The sequence below is a fragment of the Carassius carassius genome, chromosome 37 (assembly GCF_963082965.1).
Source record: "Carassius carassius chromosome 37, fCarCar2.1, whole genome shotgun sequence".
Lineage (NCBI taxonomy): Eukaryota > Metazoa > Chordata > Actinopteri > Cypriniformes > Cyprinidae > Carassius > Carassius carassius.
The window spans coordinates 6588828-6606169 of record NC_081791.1 but is presented as its reverse complement, the minus strand read 5'-3'; the positions used below and the strand labels follow the sequence as shown (position 1 = coordinate 6606169).

At 40.2% G+C, this 17342-nt stretch overlaps 1 protein-coding gene across 5 annotated transcripts in view; it reads right to left on the bottom strand.

Moving 5' to 3' along the window:
* Window positions 1–4722: 4722 nt before the first annotated feature.
* The window catches only part of LOC132117891 (cadherin-like protein 26), a 106444-nt gene continuing 93824 nt past the window's right edge, over window positions 4723–17342 (bottom strand). For all 5 annotated transcript variants that reach the window (XM_059527235.1, XM_059527233.1, XM_059527238.1 and 2 more), the window contains exons 12-19: window positions 13458–13679; window positions 13165–13295; window positions 12504–12551; window positions 11741–11803; window positions 9572–9628; window positions 6848–6895; window positions 6560–6634; window positions 4723–5824 (exon numbers count right to left, since the gene is read on the bottom strand). In XM_059527235.1, coding sequence (XP_059383218.1) covers window positions 5606–5824; window positions 6560–6634; window positions 6848–6895; window positions 9572–9628; window positions 11741–11803; window positions 12504–12551; window positions 13165–13295; window positions 13458–13679 — 863 coding nt within the window. In that variant the 3' untranslated portion in view covers window positions 4723–5605. The remainder of the gene's footprint in view (window positions 5825–6559; window positions 6635–6847; window positions 6896–9571; window positions 9629–11740; window positions 11804–12503; window positions 12552–13164; window positions 13296–13457; window positions 13680–17342) is intronic.

Genomic DNA, 17342 nt, shown 5'->3' with positions numbered 1-17342 from the left:
AAAAAATGTCTCTAATTATATGTTTCAAATGACAAAGAAAGACTTATGAGTGAATAAATGATGACAGCATGTTCATTGCTGAGTGAACTGACACCCACACACATTCATAACAAAAGCTACTGCACACCTCTATTTAATCTTGTATTTTTCTCTTATAATTATTATATTAGAACTGATATTCTAATCTTATTCAGTTGCCTCAATAAGTTTAGTAAATTAGGAGTCTGTTCAGTATAGCAGCCCAATAAATGTTATAGGAGGAAAATCGGGTTGGGTTTACAAGTTCACACATGTCTAGTAACAATTAGCAACTCCTGTCAGTGCTGCGGAAAATGAGCCTGTTTTGTGGTATATCTTGATTTGTTTTTGAAATGGTCGAGTTATTTTGTATGTATCACATTAACTAAAAACACAGTTACTTGTAACAACTTCTCAGAATTTGTTTCAATAAAGGAATAATTCACGCAAAAATGAACAGTTGCTAAATATTTACTCACCCTCAGGTCATCCATGACGTAGATGAGTTTGTTTCTTCATATGAACAGATTTGCTCATCAGTGGATCCTCTTCAGTGAAAGGATGCCGTCAGAATGAGTGTTAGGGATGGGCGAATCGATCCTGAACTATCGATACTCAAATAAAAAATATCGATACTGTGGTGTTTTTATTTACCAGTGATTTTGTTTATTAAACAAAAAATATAGAACATGAGCAATATGAAGTTTAACATTCAAATTTTAATAAATGTACTGCACAAACTACGGAACAATTTCAATAGGTTTATTGTGAAATAAAATGTTACAAATGCCTTATTATAGGCTACTCTAAGGGAACACAGCTCTACTTAAATGCACTGTCAGAAGTGAGTGAACGCTCTCTGTAATTGATTGTCTCTGACTTGCAACATTTGCATGTTTTCAGATCTACATTGAGGGTAAACTAAACTAAATGAGCCAATGCACATTGGAGCTGATTGCAGTGCAAGTATTATTAGGCAGCAGTTGCAACGCATACTAATGTTTTCACTGAGGAGCCAAGCTGGTAACCAGGCTGTTCAGCAGTGGTACAGCAGCTGTGGCAATGGGACATGACGTTCACGTTTCCTCCTTGAGGGAAATGGGGTTACATGCATAACAAAGATGCTCCCTTTCAGTCGGTCACTCTTGACGTCACGTCTGTAATGATAAACAAATAAGGATCCCTACCAAGGTTTCGGAAGCAATTACACATATGAACAACCGTTTAGGTGCATGACTTTACACATATGGGATCCATTTAGGTCTCTAGATATGGCCCCTTACACCAGATGCTTCACCACGTCTGGCTGCCGAGGGAATGGAGGAGCTTGACAGGGTCTAAAGTACGCACTCTCTGGAGCAGTTTTAGCAAGCTGACACTAAACAGGGGCCTCTCAGTGCTTCTACCCATTTGAGGTGAGAACACAGGAGGATTCCAGCTCCACACTAAGGCTATAGAATTTAGCAAATGTGTTGGGGTTCTCCCACCCCGCAGCTCTACAAATATCTGTCAGCGAGGCGCCACGAGCCACACCAAGGAGGATGCAACACTTCTAGTAGAGATGACATTCCCCTTCTGCCGGCCTCTGAAACAGACAAAGAGCTGATCTGAGTTCCTGAAGTTGTGTGTCCAGTCTATGTACCATCTCAAGGCACGGACAGAATAAAGCAAAGCTAGGGCTGGGTCTGCTTCCTCCAGGGGAGTAGTGGGAACCTTGGGCACATATAGCCAGGCTGAGGCCTCAGGATTACATGGGAGTCAGCGGCCCAAACTCTAGGAATGATTCATCGACTGAAAATCTGTGTAGGTCCTATACCCTCATGATGAAGTCAAGTGCAAGCTGAAGCAGAGTTTTCATTGATAGAAACTTCAGCTCAACTGACTGCAAAGGGTTGAATGGGCCATGCTGTGGTGCTTTGAGGGTATAGAGTGGGACTGGGGAGGATTTAACTTTCTAGCCCTCCTAAGGAATCTGATGGACAAATCATGCTTCCCTAGCTGATTGCCCTCTACAGGGTCATGGTTAGCAACAATTGGGGCAGCAAAGACTTTGAGGGTGGAAGAAGACAGCCTCCGCTCCAACCCCAAAAAAGGAAAGCATGACTCTGATCGGGCATCTCCAGGGGGCTTCTCGGTGAGAAGAACACCACTCAACAAACAGGTTCCACTTTAAGACATAAGCGTGTCTCCTAGATGCAGCTGAACCTGTGTATTTCTGGATGCTGTCGTTACCCTGATATGTGAGGTAGCGATCGTGACCATCACCCAGCGCCAGGCAACAACAGCATCCAGAAATACAAGGTGGAAGGGCATCATTAAAAAGACATATACTCGTGAATGCTCTATAAGAAATTGCTCTTTTAATGTGCTGAAGTGTACAGGGGAGATTTCAACACAAACAGGGGGTAATGCAGCCTACTTGACATGGGAAACCACCGCAGCTGAAGCACGGAACCGCCAACACCAGAGCTAAAAAAAGTGCGCAGAACTCATTGAGTCTTCCTCAAGCAGGAAAGTCAGGAGCAGAACCATATGAGCACTCAGCACTGAAGTGAAAAGCTGAGTATGCATTGCACCTGCTGCCTAGTTATACTCGTGCTGTGATCAATGTGCATTGGCTTGTTTAGTTTACATTCAAAGTGGATTGGTCTCTTTGAGCGAGATCCCAATTTGTCGGTCACCGATGTAACGTCAAGAGTGACCGACTGAAAGGGAACCAATTTAAGTATTAAATTAAGATCTCAGGAGTATGTCCTCTACATATTTTATACAAAAGGGGTTCAGCTGACAAAAAAGATAATTGTTGATATGGGAGTCTTCTGTGTCATGAATGTCGGGAGTCTATAGAACATTCACAATTCACTATATCTGACCTGAAGTGCTAGGAAGTGTGCCTCAACATGCTTTCATTATTGAACCGTTATAATTAATGATCCAGTTCTAACCTAACATTTAACTCACAAGCCAACGCTGACAAACTATACCCTGTACGTAAAAGATTTAGAGTTTTGAATGACCAACACAAGACATGACAAATAACTAAATACAGCAACAAGATTCAGTTCTCAGAAAGCGGTGTCATTTATTCAGCATCATTACAATTTTAATTCAGATTCTTGTGCTTCATGACATGCATATCATTAAAACTTTATAATAGTGTTCAATATATTTAGCTAACATGAACTATACACTAACAATGCATTTACAGCATTTATTAATCTAGTCTACATGTACTGATACTTTGTTAGCATTTAAGATACATGAATTCATACTAAACAGTTATAATCAAATTTTTGTGACCTAACATTAAACTAGATAAATAAATACTGTAAAAATAGTTGTGATAATATATTAACTAATGTTTCCTTAATTAATATTTTTGTAAAGTGTTATCAAAAATCTGTTAATGTTACATATACATTTTTAGAGCGACTGTTCCTCAAAGAGAAAGTGAACATTGAGGACAACGCCTCAGGCCCTACACCCAAACCCTCAAGATGACTGAATTTAAAATATATCATCAGTCCTTAAAACCATTGGATGAAACAAACAAAAACTATTTAAAATACAATGAGCAATATGGAGGAAACAGATGAACACTTTATTGTAAGGTAAATGTAACGTGATAAAGATGAATTTCAGCCACTCTTTATAAAACTTTTCCACAGTGGAAAAAACCCAGTTGAAGAAAGGCACTTTAAAGGGGAAAGTTCACCCCACGGACATCCCTGTGCCCCCGCTTTGGCCCGAGGGGGATGGTCGGACTTGAGTTTAGCATGCATTATAGTCTTACTCATACAACTGCCTGCTTTTGAATCTGCTTGCTTTTAGATGGAAAAGCTGCCCATAATCTGTTTTTTCTTCGTAATAATAGCATAACGTAATAATAGGGGCAGCTGTGGCCTAATGACACATAGAAGTGAAGGGGAATGAAAGAGTGGACATGGTTGCACCTGTCCCCCTCAACTCCTAATCTATAGTAGAAACAATTTACTTACGGATCCACACACCAGAAACAGAAAGGGGTGATAATGCACTAATAAGATGGATACCAACTGCCATTAAAAAAGAAGAAGAAGTAAAGCAAGCAAGAAGAAGAACTAGAAAAAGACACCTCACGTGCGATCGTTAAGTGTCTTTACACATCAATGTATTGTTATGAGCCAGAGGGTTTAATTTGGTTTACTTCGTGTATGTTTTTATTTTTATTTTTTTTTTTTTATGTTTTAGCCGTGATTCCCATCCACTTCCATTATAGGACTGACAGACTGCAATGGTTTGTGTTAAATATGTCAGTTTGTGTTCAACTGAAGAAACAAAGTCATCTACATCTTGGATGCCCTGGGGGTAAGTTTTCATTTTGGGCGAACTATCCTTTTAAGTTAATAGGGATATTTACTTAAAGCGCCTTTCTTCACCTGGGTTATTTCCAAGAATGTATTGATGATCAACGATGCATTACTGCCACCTGCCAGACTCTCAGATACTGCTGAATGATGACTGATCTTTACTTTCATTTTCTATCCCTATTGTTTTGTGAAAGAACTTTGGCATTGTTGATCACTTTTGCTGTGTTTTTTTTTTCATGCCCAGTCATTCAAAAACAAATATTTAGTCATTATTTACTCACCCTCACATTGTTCAAAAAACTTATTTTTTCTATGAAATATAAAATTAATATTTTTGTTTTGTCCAGTCAATGTGTTGGAAATCAAAGCTTTTATTTTTCCAGCGTCCTCCAAAGCATTTTTATTATTATTGTTATTGTTTTTTTTTTTTTTTTTTTTATGTCCTGACAGAAGAAAGTGGTTTGTATAGAAACTTAGCCTATTTTAGCCACATAATAGATATGTATAATTGTCAATGCTTCTTCTTTTTTTTTTTTTTTTTTTTTAGAAATGCGAGAGCATGAGCATGTGGTCAGGTGTAAAAAATAAATAAATTATCTATATTTTATTCTGTGGTGGACATAAGTTTCTGTATAGGTTTGGATTGAAATGAAGATGAATAAATCATTTGTCATTTTTGGCAGTGATTCTGTAGTGCAAAGTCAAAGTGCACAAAACAATATGATAGCTAAAGGCAGCAAGTGCAGGATAAGTCCAGACAAACACTACCAGCATAAATTGTTGTAGTGATGTGTGGCTTTGTGTTTGCAGAATAATAATAAAAAAATTTCTTAAGATTTGATCAGGCCATCAAACGGGTCATAGCCAAAACTACAACAGTCCAAGCCACCAACCGCCTTATTTCAGACAAGCTGGTGGGCTGCAGACACAAGTTTTCATTCCAAGCACCCAACATGCTTATTTACACATCCATCATAAGCGCAAATGCACAGTGTATCCCATAGTTCCTTGAGGGCAGGCAGTCTTAGCACAGAAGATGTGAAGTTCACAGCTTATATCCATAATCATCCTGTGCCTGTACAGGTGTCATGGCGCTCAATTCAAGAATGGCCTAGAGCAATGTCTCCAAAAATTAAAAATCACAGCAAAACAACAACAACAACCCTGGAACCCCTTTGCAGCTCAGCAAGCATTGTTAAAATGTGGCGTGATATAAAGCCTCCAATCATCACCCACTTTCACAGCCGGACGTTCCTGCGCTCCATTGACTGTTGACAGATCCCACCCAGAGTGTTGAACTTTGGCCCCAGGTTCTGCAGGAAGTCCAGGTTATTTCCGAGGTTGCTAACAGTCAGCTGATCCAGTGATTGACAGTCACTGCCCCTCCCCTCATATACATACTGATACGGGGAATACACTGGGCAGTCCCTCTGCTCTTCCGGAAAGCTGCTGATTTTCTATGGAATAACACAATGGAAAGAGAAATATCAAAATGCTTTTGCTGATACATTTTTTTTTTATCTGATGCTGTCACCTTGTGGTGTCTGCATGGTCTGCAGGTCTTTGTCTCTACATTAACATTATGTTGAGCTTTGAGCGATAGGAGGCGACAGTGCATTGAATTTTCAACTAAGAACAAGTTGAAGCAAGATCACCTTTCCACCAATAGTGTCACAGGAAAAACAAAAGCTTTGTTTATTCACAATTACATTTAACTTAAATTAATGTTTTATAGTATAAAATTATAAGTTATAATTAATTAGAAGTTATAAGTTAATAGTATAAAAGAAGTATTTTGATAAAAACTGTACTTGCAGATAATGTAATGTTAATCAAATAAAAGGCTGCTTAAGTGAGAGAGACACTTGCATGACCATGTTACTTAACACACTTAAGTACACTTTAAAAAGTGCACCCTGTCAAATTAAAGTTAATATATGAACAGTAAATATGTTTAAATACACTAAAATACATTTATACATACACACATTAATTTTTTTCCTAATTTTTAAAAATAATAAATTGACATTAAAATAACTGCATTTTTGTAGAGTATGTTTATGTATGTATATATTTACATAAGTATCAATTATATGTGAAAATTAGCATTATAACAGCTGTCTCGCTCTCTCTCATGTACTGCAGGTTTCTTTCACATCATGATGGTCAGGTGTTTTGTGTATTGGACTCACCCTCTCAATGTGTTCAGCCAGGTTCCTTTCTGTTCGTGCTAAGCTGTATGTGCGGGACATCTGGCGACTTTCATTCTTAAAAGCAAGAAATATATTTAATTTAGATAATGTTTAATCTAACTTATTTCTGTATTTAACATTTTTGATCTATTTCTACAATTAAAATGCCCTAAAAAGTTTCAATACTTTTGTAGTTTAATTAGTGGTTGAAAATCATTTCTTAAAATCCATCCATCCATTCTTTTTTATTTTTTTTGTAAATATGTATGAATCATTTGAATAGCTTACCCTTAAGTTTTCCCTTTCCCTTTGGATCGTTGACCAGTTTTGCTCTGGCTTTAGAGAGAAAGATAGAGAGAGAGAGAGAGAGAGAGAGAGAGAGAGAGAGAGAAAGAGAGAGAAAAACTGCATGATTAAATATCCAGCACAATCATAACACTTACACACTTACTGTATAAACACTACTGTTCAAAATGTTTGTGTCAGTAAGATTAAAAAAATAAAATAAATAAAAAAATAAAATTAATTGAAAACATATGTTTTAGTGCTGTCAAACGATTAATCATGATTAATCGCATCCAAATTAAAAGTTTTTGTTTAAATAATATATCTATGTGTGTTGCGTTTATTTATTATGCATATATAAACACACACACATATGGGGGGCCATATAAGCCATAATTCATTCTGGCACTCTCACACACATACATTCTACTTTCACATACATAATTTTTTTTTTTTGCTTTCACACACATGCATTCTCCTTTTACACACATATATATATATATATATATATATATATATATATATATATATATTTCTACCTTTTTTGGTATCCATTACTCCCTGTTTAAGCAGGATGTCGCTCTCAGAGCAGGAAATACATGTGCAAGACCTGCTCAGCTCTTCCTCACAATTTTACAGTTATGCTATTCAAAGTCATCCTGTTTTCTTTTCAAGTACATATTTTAAGTTTTTATTTTTAACATATCATTATGTATCAACGTGTTCTAAAGATCTGTGCACAAGTACTAAGACACTGATTTTGATCGTATTAACAGGGCTTAACGCTAAAGACATTTTCTACTGCTCCGGTTCGGCCAGTGGTTTAATTTTTTTTTACTTGCCACAATCAATCAATCAATCAATAAGACTTATTGTTTTCATTGTTGACTGTAACATTGTATTGTAATAAATAATAACCATTTTGCACAAATAAATAAACCATGCTTTTTCGGGTCTTTCAGGTAGGCCTAACTATTCCAGTTAAGGATGCACTGATCAGGATTTTATTTATTTTACAATCAAATGAGCCGATTCCCATTCTCGTTGCCAATTTATTTAGTTCTTCTTCTTCTTTTTTTCTTTTTTACATGTATTAAATGTTTATTTCGCTCTTTTACTGGCCATACTAACCTTGAGCAAACAAACAAACAAACAAAAAAATATATGCAACATGAAGCTAGTGCACAAAACAAAAACATCAGATTGGCTTAATGAATATTTTATTATTACTATTTATTATTATTAGTTTTATTTCCTTAATTATATGTGTGTCTGCACTATGTTTGTACTTTCTGTACTGGAAGCTCCTGACGAAATTTCTTCTGTGTGTAAACACTTGGCAATAAAGCTCTTTCTGATTCTAATGGAAATGCTAATTCAATCTCTGACAGAAGGTGGCGCTTATAGAACACTAATCTAGCACTGAGTGCACGCAGAGCTGCAATTGAAAAAAACACGTTAAATAAGTAAATGAAAATCTAAAAATAAATAAACCGCAATGAGTCTTCAGTTATTTAAACAAAGATATCGCTGTCCCCAACTTGCAACATCCCACTTGATTAACTTACTAAATTAAATGGAAAAAAAAAACCATGTACACTTATAATTCGTCTATCTGGCAACACGACTGAGGCTGAGCTCGCGTCCTCAATCACAAATCGCTCAAAGTACGAGGCCATGTAAAGTTTTCACAATAATAATATTTATTTATTTTTTAAAAACCAAGATAGCTTGCTGAAATACTTCTGTGGCTGCCTCATCTGTACCGGTGAGCCTGATCGCTCCTAACCTGCCTTCCGTTTCACGTCTTCCGTTTCCACTATACTCCTTCCGTTTCAACTAAACGCCTTCCGTTTCCACTATACTCTCTCTCTCGCACATACATACATTCTTCTCTTACATACATCTATATATGTATGTGTGTGTATATGTATGAGAAAAGAAAGTGTATGTGTGTGAGAGTAGAAATATATGTATGTGTAAGAAGAATGAAAGTGTGTGAAAGCAAGAATATATGTATGTGAAAGGAGAATGTAAGTGTGTGAGAGTGCCAGAATGAATTAAGTCTTGCACGGCCCCTCATACACACACATACAGTATATATTTTGAAAATATTTACATTTATATACATTTATGTATTTATATTCTTAAAATGTATATTATATATAAATATATTCAATACATAAACATATATGCTTAATAAATATACACAGTGTACATAAATAATTATTTATTTTGGATTCGATTAATCGCGATTACTCATTTGACAGCACTAATATTTTTCAATAAGTAACTACATAAGACCTCTGGGTTGTGAGTGTGTGTAGTTTATGTTGTAGAACAAAATAAATAAATAAAAACATTAGAAAACCCTAAAGGAAAATCTGGAAGGGTCCAGCGGCGAATTATTCTTCGGGGTTCTGACGTCAGGCTGCATTAGTATAGATAGACATATGTTGAAAGATATAATGTAAGCATGTAAATCTACCATGCATTTGCATTTGATTTACACCAGAAATAGTGCAGTCTAGTCTATTAGTATACGCCTAAACTTTCTGTCGAATTCCAGATTACTATGCTGTCTCAGACGTGAATCCTGCTCTACTGTGTATGTTAGCACATTTCACAGACTGCTGTGAAGCAGGAACTCGTGTCAAGGAAAAACGGTTGAATTCCCCCTCCCAGTCTGTTGTGTCTCACATGTCTCCGTCTGATGCTGTCACTCACCATGCTCATCACTCCTGCACCACTGGGCATTTCCTGGAAGTTGTACTGATAGTTATACTGTCAGAGAAAGCAAAAATCAGACAATATTTCACATCACCAAACAGCAATATGATTTATGACCATGATTCCTGATAATATTTTAATTAAGAATAAAAAAAAATGTCAACCGAACACAACAGAATCTCATGGCAATCCCTGTGTGTTTTACACTTTGACAAATTGGTGGCTAATTTTTTTTGAATTTGTATAATCTCATTTGTACGTTTTTGTATGATCTGCTTACGCCTTGCTGATGGTTATGTTTAGGGGTGGACCTTCATGCTTACTTTTTTCCCTAAAAATCACACTTTTGTGATTTTGAGTCATTATCAGTCACACTTTCAGGGCAATAGCTAGAAAAAAGCCAACAAAAATCAAAACTCCTTTTGATTTGAGATCTTTCTGATGCTATATCTTATCATCTTTCTTTCCCAATCCACAAGTACAATGTCACAACATCGCACATCTACAAGTAATTCAACCATTACATTTTCACCACAGTTGTCAAGTTTGCAAATTTTATGTGACTTTAGGCTTTTTTTTTGTTAAGTAGTGTAAAAGTGTTAGGAAAACCTGACAAGCAAAGTCGTTTCTTTACATTTACGATCACTGTTCTTTTCAAATATATTGTTGATACTGTCTGCTTGCAGCTAATAATGAATCAGTGCAATAATGAATGTGTAAAATCCATGTTTAACATGCAGACATGTGGCATTCTAATCCAAGCAATGATGGCTAGTAGATGTAAACAGATAAACAAGACCACCAACAGAGGTGTACCGAGATGGAGAAGGTGAATGGTGCAGGGGAGGAAAGGGACATCATTTAATTTGTAAAATATTTTTTATCGAGTAGATTTTTTTATAAATATGTGGCTATTAAAGATCCCCCTTAGTGCTCTTCTTTTATTCACTTTCTCCATCTCCAAAACTACTCTGCTCGCAGATGATCGGAGGTTAGTCTGCGCATTCCCGCTTTGTTGCATGGATGATTTTTGTAAAATAACTACTGTTTTTTTCTCTTCAAACTTACTATGTTGCAGGCTCATTTACAGATAATAAACAATTGATAATGAAAAATATTGATGATATTAATATATTAATATTGGGGATGTTTTTGAAGCCGTGATTGCTTATTTATCTTGTAAGAGTTGGCAACTACCCTGTGCTAATTGAAGAAGAACAAGGGTTCTATCATACCTCCGGCTCAATGCGGCACTGGGCGTGGTGCAAGTGTTTTTGTTAGTTTCAGCCTGATGCAGTTCTCATTTTCACGTCCTGAGCATTTACGCCCATTTGTGCTCCCATTGGCGTGATGGTCTGAAAAAGAGGTGTGCTCAGGCACACTGTTGGCGCGTTGCTATTTTGAGGAACTGAAAAAAGTCTGAGACATAGACCAACTCCAACCTCGTCTAAAGCCTTGACATTATTTTTTCTGTCATTTAAAGAGCACGTTAGTAATTTGCACCTATAGGCGGGTGTACAATGAACCTATACTTTGCTTAATACACACACAGGGATGCGCAGCAGCACACAAACATTTAAAAAAAAAGAAAAAATGACATTCTACCATGAATGCAAGCCCTTCATGGCGCGAGCACAACTGGTTTTTAAAGGGAACGGGACATGACACTCTGAATGGTTAATTATATGTTACGCCCAAAAAACACTCATTAAGAGAACATTAACAACCCATTTAGTCCATGCGTCCGGACGTGCCAGCTGTTTTCCCATCGTTAAACTAGCAAAAGTAGATTCGGACACGCCCTGAGTGCACCTGCACCATGCACTTTATACCATGTGCTTAGATCCTTAACATAGCAGGAATATGTCATACAGTTTCAACATGTTCACTGGAACATGTTTTCACATCAGTTCACTTACTTTGTATAAAAAGGGAGGAAATCTGATCCAAGCTACTTTTTTCCCCAAAAGGTTGAAAGTATGGCACAACATATATCTGAAATAATATTACATTTTTACCATATTTAAGTCTATATTGCAGACTTGTGAAAAATGTGTACTGTTTGTTTTGGGTGTTGCACCAGAGCTTATTGTCAGTTTTTCCATAAACAATCTACAGTAGGAATAATTATTGGCAGTCAGCACATTTATTTCATTTGACACTCACCCCTGCAGGGCTTCTCATCGTATAGTTTTCCCCCTTCCTGTATCCATCAACAGCATACTCAAGCTGGAACAACAGACAGACAGTTAGTCGTCTGTCATTAACTTAGAACCATGCCATATTATTTTCTTTTAGATCCTGTTGTTACTTAACAGTTAAATAAATTATGTGATGCTGTAGGGGAAAATATGATTTTTTTGCCCTACCCTATCTTTTTGAAACAGAGTACACAGATGAAGAAGAACTAACCGCGAGTGACCTTTTTTAACATGATTATGTAATGTGTGAAGTCTAGATAGTGCAAGACTAGCTTTTGTGGTTAAAAAGTAAATACATTTTTATTTGTTTTTAAGAAAATGACCAATCGTTTCGCAAGATAAAACCCTTCCAATTCCTCTGCTGGGATCATGTAGAGCCCTTTGAAGCTGGATTGAAACTGAATCTTTGGATGTTCAACCCACTGAGTACTACTGAAGTCCACTATATGGAGAACAATCCTAGAATATTTTCCTCAAAAATCTTAATATGCTTTGCAACTGAAGAAAGAATGACATTAAGATATTAGATGACATGGGGGTGAGTAAATTATCAGAGAATTTAAATTCTGGAAGTATACTAACCCTTTAATGCTTATTGGACAAAATAAATTAAAATCATGTCAAAATGCGACAACATACTTGTCAGATCATATGGTTTTTAACCACGTAGGCCTTAGGCCAATGAGAAATGCAACAGAAAAAAGAAGAGAGAAAAAACTTGTATGTACCGGTGCTGAAGGAGTTTTCAAGCTATCCTTCAGAAATATTGACTCGGGCTGAGGAGAAAAAAAAAATCACAGGCATAATGATGATCACAGATTCTGCTTAAAACTGCACCAAATATTCTCAGGTGAACAGGGTCAGGCTTTTGATGTAAATATTAGAACAAACATTTTGGAATGCCCTGGAACAAGTTACATTTAATTAAATTATGGAACCCACTTTATATTAAGTGGCCTTAACTACTATGTACTTACATTTTAATTAATAATTTAGTACAATGTTTTTAAATTGTACTTATATTAAAAAAAAACTACATGTAATTACATCTGTATTTAATTTCTGTAATTACATTTATAATTACACTGTTGACCCATACTTTACACCTTAACCCACCCTTAAACTTACCCATACCTCCAACCCTCTCCCTAACCTTACCCCTATCCCACCTCAATAGCAGCAAAAGTGTTTTACAATACAACATGAACACAATAAGTACATTGTACTTATTTTTTATGTAAGTACATAGTAGTTAAGGCCACCTAATATAAAGTGGGACCAAATTATGTTTCTTATTAAGAATTAAAGCTCAGGCATGCAATCAATAGTTTCTACAGCTCTATCTACTAAATTAATAACTCTCTCAACGTGACTGACAGTTTCAAATACCTTATAGATTGAGCCTCCTCCCTCTTCATTGTATTTGACAAGGGTTTGGTTGCCCTCGTCCTGCAGGTTCAGAGGGATGTGTTGAAAATTCTTGCTTTGACAGTCACAGAGGAAACAAAAGAGGAGCAGCACTGCAAAACAACAAGGTGCCATTATATAACATACAGTACACATTACACAACACAGGAGAATGTGCCATTATATGAACTGTACTCTCGTAATTATAAAATCTAATCAGTTGAATTGTTGTTGCAGGCTTCCTTTGGTATTTTTGTCTGTCTGTTGAAACTCACAGGCCAATAGGAGAAATCCAGCAAACAGGAGACCGATGGCTGCTGGACCCAGACTTGAGGAGAAAGGAAGTCGGCCACGGCATGTGTTGATTCCCGTGCACTCACACACAACCACCTGAAGAACATCTTCTCCTTGCAGCCCCTGCTGATCCTGTATCTTCAAAGGAACGGAGTAGTTGCCATACGCCAGGCTCGTCAAACTTATCAGAGAAGTGCTTGTTCCTGCGGTACAAACCCAGCAAAACAGGGTTGACTAAAACCATAACAAAACATTTATGTTTCTTGAAATAGAATTTAAGATAAACACTTTAGTATAGGGACCAATTCTCACTATTGACTATTTGATTATAAGCATGCATATTACTAGCATACTGGCTGTTTATTGGTAATTATAAAGCACATATTAATGCCTTGTTCCATCCATATTTTAGAAAAGTATTGTCGTCGGTTCATAACATTACGGTTGAACTACTGATGGAGATGGACTATTCTGACCATGTCTTACATACTTGACAGTGTAATTTACTTGACAGTCAATGGGACAGTCACAAGCCTCCTGGTTCTCTTACGAGAGTTCTCTCGTACTGCGTCTTAGCTAAGACGCTACGGGAAAAGTCTCTTTTCACGAAATACTGAAGCAAAAAATTATCCTTAATTTAGCATTTTTGTAAAGCGCATTTGCAGCAGTACACAGCCATAGGCGAGACGGCTCGCTCGCTCATTGGCTGCTCTGCGGCAACTGCACAGCCTATCGAGCGCAGGCTGATGCAATATCAGACCAATATCATACCACTTCCCGCCGAAACGGGTGTGGCCCAACCCTATAAAAGGAGCTCGAAAAGGCTGACTCACCTGATTTTTCATCTCTTCAGTGAAGCTCACGCATCACTGGTTCACGAAGGAAGCAAGCGCCGTCTGATAGGCAGCTCAGCGGGACGAGCTATTCCTGAAGCCGCTGGCCAACGCCACCTTCCACTGCCGTTCCTGCTGCGTGTTCCGGCGCACATATCCTTTCAATTCTGTTATATCCAACTGTTCTTTATGCGTGTGTGTGTGTTCGCCCTGCGACACACACTCGTAAAAGAGCTTGCATCTTTTTTAAGATGCCTTCCTGCAGCTCGTCAGAGCCCCACTCAGCGAGGGAGACCGGTACGTCATCTGTGTCTCCTGCCTGGGTGAAGATCATGCAGTGCTCGCACTCGCTGACGGCGGATGCCCTCACTGCGAGCTGTTGCCATGGTGACTCTGAGGACTCGCTTGGCATTTTTCTCTGAGCCTGCATTCTCTGCTGCGCTTGGCGCCGTAAAAGCCGGAACCGCCTTCAGCTCAACCGAGCTCGCCAGTTTGCCCTGCTTCACCGGCCTCCCCTGCATCATCCGAGGAAGTCGATCTCAGGGCCGCGTTGGGGGAAGAGGACACGTGCTCTCTGCTAGCTTCGGGCAGTGAGGGCTGGGCGAGTTATGGCTTCCGCTACGGTGGCTGAGAGGCATCTAGGGCTGACGCTCTCAGACATGGCAAGCGCTCCGGTTCTGCAGCGAGTCATGCTAGACCGGCCTCGCAAAGCGCTCAGCCACACCACCCGCCTCCTGCTGCCTCATCGAAGCGCCAGTGTACGAGTTCCGCTGTGGCCGAGCTCTCACCTAAGCGTGCCGCTGTTTCAGTTCCAGGGATTGTGACTGTTTCAGCGTCTTTTGCGATGCGCAAGCCTGTACGGTTGCCCGCTTGCCTGCATACAAAAACCGTTATCACGGCTACCCAGATATTTCCCGAAAAAGGTGTAATTTATGGTGTCCCGGCCATGGCCGATGGTGCTATAAATGTAGTGACGATGCCCACTGCTCAGTGCCCACAAACACTATGTCACACGCGTCATGTGGTTTCTGTAAAAACGAAACCTGTGCACGTTCGTTCTGCCCAGGCAGACAGCGAGTCTAAAGCAGTAAATGTGCACGCTTGCAGCCCACAATTACTCACAGACAGCACGAGTCCCACGGGACCCGCTCAGCCCTCCCTTACTCAGTTATGCACCGTGGGGGGTCGAGGACGAGCGATCTGCCCGCTGTGATCAGCGCGCTCCCCGCCTCAAATGTCACAGGCTTAACGCCCATGTTAGAGCACATCGAAGCGCTGCCGTTGCCCAGCCAACAGAGCGCGCTTCGCATCCAACCCCTAGCCATTCATGCAGACGCATAGTCAGCACTTCCAGGGGTTTCGGATTGGGTGCTTGACATTATAAAGGGAGGCTACTCGCTACGGTCAAAACAGAAGTAGCACACCTACTTCGAGCCGAAATATCAAAACTGTTGAGCAGAGGGGCTGTGGAGCCTGTTTCTCAAGCTCAAAGCGAGGGGGGGGGGCTGTACAGCAGATACTTTCTAGTGCCCAAGAAAGACGGGGGTCTCAGACCCATACTGGATCTAAGACAGCTGAGCAAAGCATTGGTGAAACGCAGTTTCAAAATGCTTACAACCAGGAAACTCCTCGCGCATATTCGCAGAGGAGACTGGTTCATGTCAATAGATCTGAAGGACGCGTATTTTCAAATACAGATAGCGTCACATCACAGGCGATACTTGAGATTCGCCTTTGAGGGCCAGTCATACCAGTTTACAGTCCTGCCGTTCGGCTCGTCTGTGGCTCCTCGTACGTTTACGAGGTGCGTGGACGCAGCGCTCGCTCCTCTCAGACTCAGAGGCATGCGAGTGCTGAACTATTTGGACGACTGGCTGATTCTGGCTCAATCACGAGCGGAACACGGGGCCATTTTACTCGATCACCTCGAGAAACTCGGTCTCAGTGTTAACTGGACGAAGAGTTCACTGAACCCCAGTCAGACCAGACTGTTTTTGGGTATAGCTCTGGACTCACGTTCCATGACGGCGCGGCTGTCACCACAGCACGCGTTGGGCATTCAGTGCGCAGCGAATTCTCTCCGCTGCGGAGCGACCGTTTCGCTCAGAGAATTTCAGAAGATGCTGGGTCTCATGGCCTCAGCATCTCCAGTTCTTCGGTTGGGCCTGCTCCGCATGCACCCCCTGCAGTTCTGGCTGAGAGCGCGGCTATCTGGTCGGCTGCGTCTCAGGGTCAATCAGAGCCGCGTTACAGCCCTGAAACCCTGGACAGCGAACGACTGGTACCAATCAGGTGTAAGCCTGGGGACTTCCTCGAAGGTGAAGATGGTGTCGACGGACGCCTCCACTTCGGGATGGGGAGCGCTGCTCGAGGGCAGACAGTCCTTTGGCCTGTGGTCAGAACGGGAAAGGCTCCAACATATCAACTGTCAGTGGCAGTGGAGAATGCGCTGACGCGCTTAGTCCATTCGGATGACATGTCTGTGGTGTTCTACATAAATCGCCAGGGCGGTCTCGGGTCCTGAAACCTGTGCAGGTTGGCAGAACGCCTCCTGGTTTGGGCTCAGCGCAACTTGCGCTCGCTGAGGGCAGTTCATGTGCCTGGGCTACAGAATCTGGGTCCAGACAGGCTGTCCAGAAGCAACATTCCCACGGGCAAATGGTCTCTACACCCGCAAACAGTCCGGCTGTTGTGGGAGAGATTTGGCAGGACGGAGGTGGACCTCTTCGCGTCCCACGAAAACGCTCACTGCCCCGCGTTCTTTTCCAGGAACGAAAGCGTGCTGTTACGGAAATGGCCGTGCTGCCCGTTTTATGCTTTTCCTCCCATCTCCCTCCTTCCGCATGTGATAGAATGGGTGAGGGAAACGGGATGTTCAATACTGCTTGTAGCACCATTTTGGAAGAACCAACCATGGTTCCCAGATTTGATGCGGTTAGCAGACACTGCCCCGTGGCAAGTGCCGTTGAGGAGGGATCTCCTCTCGCAGGCCGGGGGCTCGATTTGGCACCCTCAACCGGAGTTGTGGTCCCT